Here is an 11,720-nt window from a genome sequence, read left to right as displayed (position 1 = left end):
GAAGTGGGGAACTTTGGATTTTTGAATTGTACACCGCATGTTTTGAGAGTCTGAAGGTTCATGCCCCATTTATCAAAATAACTACTGGCTGCATGGGGGGTAATTTAAATGATAAATATGCAGCAGACTGGAAATTCTGCTTAAACCTCCGGTCCTTTGCTTCCTCTCTTACCACTGAAATTGGTGGGTAGCCTGTATCTTAAGTGGTCCCATTTGGCGATGTGAGAAACTGCAGCTTCTCTTTGTGGTTTGTTTGTGTCCTAGAAATTGAAAACCATAGTGGTGCACACTAACCTAGAACATGATAAGCATCAGGGGTTTTACTGGTGATGAATCTTGATGTTTTTACACCTGTCAAAGTAACCATCATTACATTAAGGAAATTCAGTTTTTAGGACTTATTCCCGAAGGTGTTTCCTTATGACCACTTAAAATGTTTTGAAAATATACCTCATGGTGGGATAATGTAACTCATACACGTAGAACCTCGGCACCTTCATCTTTAAACCACTAAGCCTGTGGTTCATTAGTCTGGATGTTTCAGTGTAATGTGTGCGTGTCCTTTAAATGTAACTCGTTCCTGATGTGAGGTTGATGCAAGAAAAACTGAGAAGAGTATAAATGTTTCAGATTAAATATTAGTTTCATTTCACAATCTATTTACATCAATAAATACAACATTTTACTAATCAATACAAAAACAAAAATAACTAAAAAAAAAAATCTGGTGTAATAAATTATGTCTCTCAAATCCAAACTAATCCACGAAGATGTTTGAGCCAGCCAATTCAAAAGTGTTTTTGTAGATAAATCCACGAGATCCCATTCTTCAGCTTTTTTCTATTCATGTGTCCATGTATGAGTCTTATAGTTTGTATATCCCAAAGCTTGTTGCGCCTTCTTCATAGTCCACCAGTGAGAGGTCTTGTACCCAGAGACTCAGTTGGTTTCCTTTCTCCAGTAGGATCAGATCTCCCTGAGCGGCTGTGCACATGTGAGGATTCTTTGTGCTCTCCAGGTAGCAGTAGGCCTTCATTACATCCTCACTTTTATCTGCCTCGTTCTTCCTCAGCTTGACCTTGCTGGCTAGTGGGATCGTAGAATCGCCCTTGGAGAAGGTCACTCTGGAGTAGACGTAGTAAAAACCAGTCTCTGGAATAGTCAGCCAAATCTGTTCATAATAGTTGATGCCTCTAAGAACAGAGTGCATCGTGTCCCACTGAAGACAACCCGCTGGAGAGACAAAGAAGTATAATTAAACACTCATTAATAGATTTTTGATAACTTGTCACTGCATTTTTTTTATTTAAAAGAAAAAAATGGGTAATATTCTTACGTGTTTTCTTTCCTTCAGCTCGCTTAACTGCCATGCGTGCTAAGGCTTTATAGAAGGTGTCCTGTTTGTCCATTTCCTGCTTTTGAGATGAGGGCAATCCATCTTAGAAAAAGAGAGAACAAATTTTTAAAGAAATTAATGCCATTACATCTTTTTATTTTCTATTTAATATATATAATTTATTGATTGAACTGAATATACCTCTATCTTCTGCTGAGAAATGTTTTTCCTGTAGGGAAGAAAAAAGTAGAACATCAGAAATGGGTAAAAGAACTTACTGAAGGGAGGTTTTCATAAGCACACCTCGCCAGCATTTCCTATCTTTTAAATGCAGTCAAATTAGCCAGGTAAAACTACACACAGCATAAAAAATGTGTGAACCAAAAGATCTAACCAATTCTGCATACTTAACTTCCCTGTTTTAAAATAAAGCTGAATTATTTTAGTATATAGTCATGTTAAAATGTAATAAGAAGAAAACAGAATTTTGAGTTTAACTGTTCATTTTGGTTTTGTTTAAGCTGTCAGTTTTATACAATGGGTCCAAAGTGAATGAGAAAAAAAATGATTTACCATATGTTCATGGTAGTACAGGTAGAAGAATCCTGCAAGTGAAAGCAATAAATGCAGCGCCACTACACCAACCAAGAACCGGACGAGAACCTTGTTGTGGCCCTGCGATGGAAGTGAAGCTGGGATGAGGACCGGCTGGGACCTGCTGCGTGGAGGCACCGGTGGTGGAGCCAGGCTGGTCTGGTAAGTGTTGATCATGATAGAGCGGAGCGGTGACAGCTGCAGAGGCCTGACGTCCGTGACATCCCATGCGCTTTTGAACTGCTCCTCTCTCAAGCATCTGAGTTTATGTCTGACTACTTCCTGGAAGGTCTCAGTACTTTGACATGCAGATGTCTTTGCAATGTCACTTGGTGAATACATGTGGTGTGCATGTTGGTTTAAAAAAAAAAACCCTCACTGCATTTTCCTTTGTGTCAGCTATAGCATGTCTATAATGCTGCACATTGTAATGTGATTGTTATGTGAACTTGTGCACTTAGCTGGCACTACTTTCACTTTTTTGGCCCACAAAACCAAATCCCCATAAACTGTTTCAATTTTGTATATAAGCTGTTATAACATTAAAAGGTATTTTAAAGTACTTGTATATCACATGGCACACACACATAGTCACACAGAGACACAAAGATCTATATTAAGAGTTCAGTAGTATTTTCACACCATTTATTTTCACATCTATCTCGCAGACTATATCTGGAAATAATCTGGTCAGCCTAAATGTCAGAAGCAGACAAACGTAACACTATATCTAAGGCATTATGCTATTCCTTCAAAAGACTAGTGCTATTGTTCACCGGAGTAAAGATTAAAGTTAGCTGTGTAACCACAGGATCATCGTGGTTAATTTTGGTTAATTTTTAACTTCAACCTAACTTTAATTCATGTTGACGAACTGAATGCACAGACCAAACTCAAACTTAGTTTAATCTGTTGAGAGCTTTCTGGCTACAGTTCACATCATGGCGTGTCCATTTAGATATACAACACTGTTAACGACCGCAGGATAAGTGAAATGTGCTTAGTTGTGGTAGCGGATTTGTCTGGAATGAGACCAACCATTGACTTTTTTTTTTTTAGCCCACACATGTTGGTTAAGCTAAAGTGAAAACTGTTTAATGTGGGGTTCATACAGTTGCTTACAGAGTTCTGCATACAGCACAGTGCAGCGTGTCCCTGTGTAAGTCGCTATTAGACAGTGAATGTTTCATCTCCAAAACAAGTGGCTGGAAAGATACAATAAAGAGTTTTTACACCAACTACAATAAGTGATCGTGATTAAAAGCCTAATATGAGTAAAAGTTACCCAGGGACTTTTATCACAGTTTTATACACACTAATTATTTTCCATTTTGGACTCATGTAAATGTGAATAATATCAGGGGGAGGTTAAATTTGCCAATGTGCGCAGTACAAGTGTTTCTTGATTAAAGCTGGATCTTTATTTCATAAAAAGGCTACAATTTAAAAAAAAAACTTAAAATAATAATAATAATAATATACAGTAATATACCATCTACAAAGTGTTACAATTATTTTTATGCAGCTGTCTAAACAAGAAATGTGTTCAATGTTTTAGAAATCCTTTACAACGGCCCACTGCCTCCTCTAGTGGTTCAAAAAATATTTTTAACTTTAAAATGATGTCAGTACAGAGTCTTCACATGTTTTTTGTGTGTCAAAGGTCCGGAGGAAAAACTGAAGAAAATTGGAATATTATTTTATTTTGTGTAAAATTTTAAAGACATTCATTCACTCATGCACTCATATACACTGCTAGGACCAGGTTAGACCTCCTTTTACTATCGAAGTGCTTCAGTTATTTGAGGCGCAGCCTGCTCAGCTGGTGGTAAGGGTCCCGAATTATGCCAAGAAAATATCTCCCACATCACTATTTCACCAGCACAGGATTGAGCCATGTGTTTGCTGTTTTTGCCAAATTATGACTCCGTCAACTGAATGTCGCAGCAGAAATCGAGACTCATCAGACCAGATGACAAGATTTTTCCAATCTTCTGTTGTACAGTTCTGTAGCCTTAGTTTCCTCTTCTTAGATGACAGCAGTGGCACCTTGTGTGATCTTCTACTGCTGAAGTCAATCTGCTGTAAGGTCCAATGTGCTGTGCATTTACAGTTGCTCTACTTTCTTTTGTTGTAATGATGGTTGTTTGAGTTACTGGTACCTTCCTATCACCTTAAAGCAGTCTGACCATTCTCCTCTGACTTCTAATATCAACAATGTATTTTAATACTCTCAGTCAGTCATTTGAAAACAACAACTTTTTTATGGAGTGTAGTGAACATAAACTACATGTCGGCTGCAGAGCACAGTGTTTCTGGGGCCGCTGGGGATCTGGACTTGTGGGGAGCTGAGGGAAGCTTTCCTATGGACATGGAAATATTCTGACAACTGTGTCCTCGGAGTTCGGTGCTCTTCTCCTTGTACAATCTCAGGTTCTCCTTTGCACTTCATGAAGGCCAAAACACATCTATAAAACTGTGCAAAAGTATAGTGGAGAATGGAATAGAATGGTCAGTCGCAATAAGTAGTGATTTGCAGAACAAAGGACATGTCGAGCGCTCAGTTTAACACTGGTAAATCTCCCTGGAAAGTTCAGTTCATTATATTTAGGATACATTTAACCACGGTTTACATTTAACCCTTGAAAACTAGACCCTAAAATGAAGTATTGTGTAAGTTCGTGCAACATCGTCGTATAATCAGTTTGACAAAGGATCGACCTACTTTACAATAAATGACACCCCTGTATTATCTATGTTATCTATTATGGGATAATCAGAATCATGGCATTGAAATAAAAAAGTAGTAACGAAAATGCTTTTCAATTAATGGTTCTGAATTTAATATCTTAAAATTATTCTGTTCAGGAGTCTCATTAGAAACACTGAAAACATATATCATCTTGGGTGCTGCAGAAACTGAGCTGCAGTTAAAACTATTGTGTTCAACTCTGTCAGTGACACAATGCCACTCCATTTTTATAACAAACTGGTCTAGACAAGATACTTTTAGTATATTGTATGCAGTGATATTTGAAATACAGACATTTCTCAGCAGTCCTATCAGTCTATCAGTTATGTCCTCACTCTCACCTGTTTGTTGAAGAAAACATAGATAACAGGGTTGACAACAGTGCTGAACTTGGCCAGGATGGAAGGAATCACACTAGTGATGGGAGTCACCAGCTCCGACCCACCAAAGGTGGCCATCAGTGCCACGATGCCATAGGGCATCCAGCACAGCATGTAGCAGGACACCATAGAGAAAACCATCAGCGAAATGTGGCGTTCTCTGCGCTGAGCTGCCAGAAGATTGATCTTTCCCACCTGGAGATGTGAGAGAGAAGGAGAATAAGAGGTATAGATGTAAAGACATCAGAAAATTCATGTGTTTTGCTTGTGTCTCTAAGAATCTTAGGCTTTTTCAGGTCCACTAATAGGCTTTTCGTGCCTCTTGCATATGCTCTTTTATTTCAGCCCCAACACATTTTATTTTGTGTGAATAATTTGCTTACATAAGCTATCTATCAACTGATTACTAAAATCCACACTTTGCGCTGCAGCATGTAGCATTTAAAAATCTGTCTTTGGTGCCCTCATGTGGTATTATGAAGAGTTGACAGTACACAGGTGATTTCCTACTCAAGTGAAGAATAAATCTTCACTGAAAGTGTTTTTTTAAAATCCAAATATACGGTATAAAATAAACATTAATAACAAGTCAACAAGAACCGAACCCGTTACTTGAACCAGCTCCACTTCTTAAAAGCAGCGAAGTGAAGTTTAAAGCGCACAGCAAGTTAGTGAGCTGTAAGTGATGGTTGTATTGCTCACAAAAATTAAAATATCAATTTTAAAGGATATTTCATAAAAACAAAATGAATACACTCAGAAAACAGTTTGCATATGAAAAGATATCAAGGATACTTTGTTTCCAGTATATTGGTCAGACTTCAAGAGGATCAGTGAGGATCCCATGATTCCCATAATATCATAATATAATATTAATTATATGTGTTTGATTTGTTCAAAAATAGTATCAATTTAACCCTTAGTTATAGTTGAAGCCCAACAGATAGTTTTGGGAGATATCATAAATATATAAATTTATCATTTCTATGATTTTTTAACTTTTTAATATATTTTTTATGAGATGCTTTGACCACATTATGCGTGTTAACGTTGCATGGTTTGTCCACCTCAGGGCGCTCTGTAACTTCCTTGTTGGCACGTGTGCGTAAAATGCCACAAACACTATAGTGGACAAAGCATAAATGAGCAAATAAATACATACATACAGCAAATGTTAGAGGAACCTGTTTGTGTTGTGTATGTCTGAAAGAGAAAAAAAAGACTGAAATTTTGGAATACCAAATTGTTACATGTCCAAATATCAGTATAGGTATTAGTCTTAAACATCCTAAATCAATCAGATTCTAGGTATATTGACAACCTGTTATGAATGACTGCTGGCTCAGCAGAATATGTCCGATGTGTGATAATCAGAAGGGGCTAAAAACAGATGCCATGTTTTTAGATCTTGGTCAGAAGCAGTATGACCACATTACATGCCCAGATATGTTTCATCACATTTGTTTTTGTTTTGTTTTGTTTTTCAGATAAATCATAAAGCAAGTGGTTACAGCAGCATCTCACCGGTCAGTATTGATTTCATGTGCCCACCTCCGTATGTAATTACCACCGTGATGCTTGTCATGGTGATTTATGAATAAATGAGCATGTCTGGCTTGTGAAAGAGGCCTCACAGAGAAGAAAATTTACCCCATCTGTCAAATTACTGCTTATCTCTCATACACTCAATTACACCTCTTGCTATATAGGATTAGATCATGGCCCTCACTGCTCTGTCTGAACAAACCTCCCTCATGTAATAACTGTGGTCACTTCTGCATGGCTGACCTTCTATTCTCCGTTCTCTCTCCTAAATCGAGCTACCCGCTGATTATGATGGTGAAATGGTTTTCCCTACTGCCTGCCACAGTTTGATTTGTCTTTGTATCTCTATGCGCTTCTCTTTTATCTTCTCCTTTCCCTTACCTCTCATGCAGTGGCAATAGATGATCATCTCACCCTGAGTTCTTCTTTGTCACTTTTGCTTGCTCATACTCAGAAGATTGTTGTTGTTTTTTCCTCTAATGCTGACGCCATGACTCTGTTTACCTTGATATATAAGGAAACTATTGTTATGAACTTGGTCTCTGTATATAAAAAATTTAATTGAATTCCATTCCTTTGGGACTGAACTACAACATAAAATATGTTGATGCAACATGACTGCTCGCTCTTTAAATGGGATGCTGTTAGTTAAGAATATAGAAAAGACACAGGTTTGACCCACACCGACAGTGCTGATGCATATGGCGCTTCTCTTTCTGATCTGTTGGTTCAAGTTTTGAGAAGCCAGGAGACGGTTCCTCAGACAGATTGCCAACTCTCTAAAAATAGCTGATGGGTGGGCTCTGAGTTGATGCAGCTGAGCCCCAGTTCGCTGCTACAGTGATCAAGTCTGCAAAGCCGCTTTCTGCTCAGCCTCTTGGGTGCATCAAGCTTAAAAAACGGAAGTGCTTATATAATGACAGGTATCCAATAGCAACAAGTTGGTACCATGATCTACAAATACCTTCTAGAGCATTTGGTGATAGAAGCAGTACAAGCAAGGAGTGGGAAGAACCCAACACTAACAAGAAACTCTTAATTACCAGTTATTTATCTATATGTATCCATAACAAAGATGGTGATACGGTGACCTAAAGGCATGGGTCGCTATAAACTGGGCTTGGTTTTACTGTCCTTAAGACAGTAAAGACAAAGACAGATTCAACCCAACACTTGCCCCTTATACATGGTCCCTTCTTTCTCCTCATTGATGAATTGCTAGCTTATCTAACTTGATTTTCCTTGGAATTACCTCAAAAACTCATGATCAAATTTTAATAGAACTCAGCCTCTTGTTAACCTCTAAAATCTGACCTTATGTCACAAGAATTCCAGTATTCAAGATCTTAGTCCTTCAGGGTAGTTACTGTGAAAAAATAGACAAAATGTGGTAGACATAAGCAAAAGCAGATTTCACACTCGTGTAAATTTAGATGAATGTAATTTGAACTCTGCTTTCGGATTCGTTATCTTACTATTATAAATCATAAAATTCTGATGAATATACAGATGACTTATGATTTACTTACACATAAATAAACAACTAAAAATGACATGGTAGCACTGTACGTGGTTGCATGGTTTTCTCTTTGTCTTGTGTGATCGTCCCAAAAGATGTGGTGAAACTCTCCATGTATCTCTGAACTCACCCTCCTAATGGCCATCAGGATTCTTCCATAAGAATATAGCATGAGCAGAAGGGGCAGCAGCAGACAGAAGATGAAGAGACACAACACATACAAGATGCTGGAGGGTGAGCGGAGGTGCCACTGGACGGAGCAAGTGGTACCAGGACCCTCTGGTCCATAGCTGCTCCAACCGAGGAGGGGAGGCAATGTCCAAAAGAGAGAGTAGAACCAAGAGCCTCCAACAAACAGCCAGGCCTTTCTGAAGTCTGAGACATCAACCTGAGAGGAATGGAGAACGGTGGTGTAGCGCTCATACGATAGAAGAGACAAGGACACAAGGGACACAATCCCTGTTGAAGCAGGAGTGGAGAAATGAAAAGAGTACTTTAGATTTAATCATCAGAGGCCACTTGCCCTTGCAGCACCTCAGGTTGGTTAAAGCTTTTACGATCCCTTCATAAAGCCACATTTTGCATGTTGTAGAGTCTATAATGATGGTACTGCCCATAATCATGGAGAAAAGTAGGTTATTGGCTTTATGTAAAGCAGCTGTATAAAAGATTATATATTTTATATTATATTTAAAAAGGAGAAAGTAAATGCAACCCCAGCAGCAAAGGGGGGAAAGTATTTCTTAAGAGACAGGTGTTCCTGTATTTTCCTATAGAGTTCTTTAACTTAATTAAAGTCAAGCTAATTAACAAAGATCTGTTTTCCCCTGTAATTATTAATTTCGTTTGAAAGCCTTAAAACTCAGAGGTTTGAAGTGCTTCTAATTTAAGTTTATTACATTTTTATGTTTCTAGAATAAATGACATCATTTACTCTGCTCTCCCACTACTTCTGAAACGAGACACCGCGGTCATAATTATTTGAGTTTACAAGGGTAAACAGGGAAAAATACTACTCCTCATGCAGTTACTCACCAAAGAGGGAATTGGCAAATCCATACCACTTACAGCCGTACTCTCCAATTAGCCACCTCCCGTGCAAGCTGGCAGCAAAACTGAACGGTGTCCCGAAAACGCACACGAGAATGTCACTTAGGCTGATGTTCAACAGGATGAGATTGATGGGCGTCCAGAGGGACCGAAACTTTGCGAAAATGAGCAGAATGAGAAAGTTGCTGAGGATTCCTGCCACTAAAATAAAGCCGAGGCATACTGCCACCACCGTATGGCCGGTCCGGCTCAGCCCACCGGGGCTGTGGGGCACCGTGGAGCCCCAAAGCGCTTTGTCTGTATTGATGCTGGAGCTGGAGAGGGAGCTGTCAGTGGTACTGAAATTCCAGTCGTGTACGTACACGACCATGGCAGTGACACCGGAGATAAAGGCTGACGAACAGCTGGACACACACAAGATAACAAAGTCCCGGTGGACCGCAGCTTTACGCGCAGTGGGAGCTGGTGTAACACAAGTATGAGAGCGTGAAGAGACCTAAGACGTGCAATTCTTGCACTCCAATATATGCAACTACCCCCATTCTCTCCCTCTGCCACACAGACTGTTTGTTGTTGTTGTTTTTTCTTTCTTTCTAAGAGTCTCCCTAGTTTAATATAATCAGCCCTTTTGGTTAACATTGCCTGTTTAAATGGAATAAATCACCCAAAGTTGCAGCTCCCCAGTCGCAATCACAATGCCTTTTAGGACGCTGTGCTGAGCTTGTGAAACGTGATTCAGACTCGCGTAATTATCCGTATTTCCATTGGGTTTGATCGTTTTTCATGGCGGATATAAATGATTGTCCAAAATAACGTTCTAATTTTACGGACAGCTTGGAATAAATTGCTTTGGCGTTCCGCTCCAGGAAACCAGACTTTGTTGCACGATTTTGCTAAGCTGTGCGTTTCGTATTCATTGTTGCTTCCTGTGCCAGACTTCTGCAAACTGTAGGGCACACAGAAAGTCGCCACAAAGAAAGTTTCACACTTGTTCAGCATTTTCTTTTTGCACCTTCCTTTACCAATTCAGTAATACCTTCTGACCATCCTAGCGCACCCCATTTAAATTCCATTAATCGATGTCAAATGCTCTCACCGACTCTCTGTAATCCCGTGCCTCACAGTATCCTTTGAATTTACTATCGACCTGAAACTATATACTTTGGTTTTAAAAGTGTGCTTTTAAAGGAATTTTGTTGCAATCTGTTGCTAATGGTTTTAATGCTTTCAAAAGCATCACATGACTAAAAACATATATTTCTGTAAAGTGTAGAAATAAATTTATATTTCAATTGATAAACAAATGTGTTAATGATGTTTACAAAGCAAATTATATTTACATTTCATTCATATTTAATGTTTACTTATTTAATGTTTGTACTTTTACTTGTGCACTTTCAAAACACTAATAATTGTGTATTGAATCTACCAAGTTGATTTTCCCTCATTTCCCTCAGGCTAGGATTTCCTGGCTTCTGATTGGTTAGGGAAGTCACATGGGGTCCGAACAAGGAACTTGTGTTGCGTTAAAGTGTGCCAAGAGTAAGTAAGAGATCTGAGAGTTATCTGTCTCCATCTTTCTGTTTATAACAGTTCAGAGAGATTCAGAAGCACATAACGAACCTTCGTGTATAATTTCTATAGAGGAAATAATTGGTAACGAGCAAAAGCCGGTACCTAAGTACAGAAATAAACTTAAAACAATACAAAACATCTGGTATGTCATTCTATCTATATATGTTCTGGGGTCTGAAATGTGCAAAAACATCAGTATATGGTTTTTAAAGAAAACCTCCTGTGCTTCTTTCTAGCTACACATATTATTAGGTTACACAAAACAAGCTCTGCTGGATTCACAGTTCAAAATCATCCTTATTTATGCAATACTTGGCCTTCGTGCAGGTCCCTTTCTCTGGTCCCTCTTTCTTATGAGTCGTTTGTTCCTTGTAAGGTTATTTTAATTATACCCTGTATAAATTTAAACAACAGAAATGATCCAATGATCCTGTAGAGACAGCCACATTTCCATTCAAGGTCTCGAAAAACCCCAGTTTCAAAATACACGAAAAGGGTTGTTTTGTTGTGTTAACAGTGATTTAGTCATCATTAAACTGTTAAGAATTTGAAAATTGATGATTAATCTCGGAAGTCATGACACACCACTCTCCCCTACATAAGTTGCCTTTATAAGATAAAAGTATCGGTATTATTATTAGTATCGACAATACTGGCGATGTATTTACCCGGTGTTGGATCGATACCAAAATGTGCAATAATGCACTGGACTAGTTTGAACAGTGGGTTTACAGGTAGAAGTGTATATTCTCTGATCATCCTGAATATAAACATGCATTTTAAAATCACGCTGTGTTTTTTAATAAACAGACAAAACAGGCCCACATTAAAATTATGCGTTAAATACAATGATCAACATTTTTATCTGATGCTGCCTGTTGTGTGTGTGTGACAGTGTGCATGTTTACATGCTGAGAAGAGAGCTGCAAGTGTTAAAAAAAAACGGCACACCTAAGTGAAATCACAACT

At 38.5% G+C, this 11,720-nt stretch overlaps 2 protein-coding genes across 2 annotated transcripts; both read right to left on the bottom strand.

Moving 5' to 3' along the window:
• Nucleotides 1-638: 638 nt before the first annotated feature.
• Nucleotides 639-2,181, bottom strand: cd40lg (CD40 ligand). Its single transcript, XM_005722962.1, has 4 exons — nucleotides 1,910-2,181; nucleotides 1,538-1,565; nucleotides 1,337-1,438; nucleotides 639-1,233 (listed from the first exon to the last, which is right to left on the bottom strand). Exons 1-4 carry the CDS (start codon nucleotides 2,105-2,107, stop codon nucleotides 866-868), a joined length of 696 nt encoding a protein of 231 aa, XP_005723019.1. The 5' UTR covers nucleotides 2,108-2,181; the 3' UTR covers nucleotides 639-865.
• A 2,012-nt stretch (nucleotides 2,182-4,193) lies between these two features.
• Nucleotides 4,194-9,546, bottom strand: tmtops3a (teleost multiple tissue opsin 3a). The gene is made up of 4 exons (XM_005722963.1): nucleotides 9,162-9,546; nucleotides 8,257-8,585; nucleotides 5,024-5,257; nucleotides 4,194-4,406 (listed from the first exon to the last, which is right to left on the bottom strand). The coding sequence occupies exons 1-4, from the start codon at nucleotides 9,544-9,546 to the stop codon at nucleotides 4,194-4,196; spliced, it is 1,161 nt and encodes a 386-aa protein (XP_005723020.1).
• Nucleotides 9,547-11,720: the final 2,174 nt, after the last annotated feature.

This window comes from Pundamilia nyererei, unplaced genomic scaffold (assembly GCF_000239375.1).
Source record: "Pundamilia nyererei isolate P.nyererei 1_Seehausen unplaced genomic scaffold, PunNye1.0 scaffold00008, whole genome shotgun sequence".
NCBI classification, from domain to species: Eukaryota; Metazoa; Chordata; class Actinopteri; order Cichliformes; family Cichlidae; genus Pundamilia; species Pundamilia nyererei.
Note: the sequence above shows the minus strand (reverse complement) of the source record. Positions and strands in the feature narration are given on the sequence as shown.

Bases quoted from the DNA above. Each gene is read 5' to 3' on its own strand.
- cd40lg (XM_005722962.1), bottom strand. From the start codon at position 2,107: ATGATCAACACTTACCAGACCAGCCTGGCTCCACCACCGGTGCCTCCA. The intron at 1,566-1,909 runs GTAAATCATTTT...TCTTCCCTACAG, and splicing joins TGTACTACCATGAACATATG to GAAAAACATTTCTCAGCAGA. The intron at 1,439-1,537 runs GTATATTCAGTT...TCTTTTTCTAAG, and splicing joins TTTCTCAGCAGAAGATAGAG to ATGGATTGCCCTCATCTCAA.
- tmtops3a (XM_005722963.1), bottom strand. From the start codon at position 9,546: ATGGTCGTGTACGTACACGACTGGAATTTCAGTACCACTGACAGCTCC. The intron at 8,586-9,161 runs GTGAGTAACTGC...CTGCTTCAACAG, and splicing joins ATTTGCCAATTCCCTCTTTG to GGATTGTGTCCCTTGTGTCC. The intron at 4,407-5,023 runs GTGAGAGTGAGG...ACTTTTGCACAG, and splicing joins ATGTTTTCTTCAACAAACAG to TTTTATAGATGTGTTTTGGC.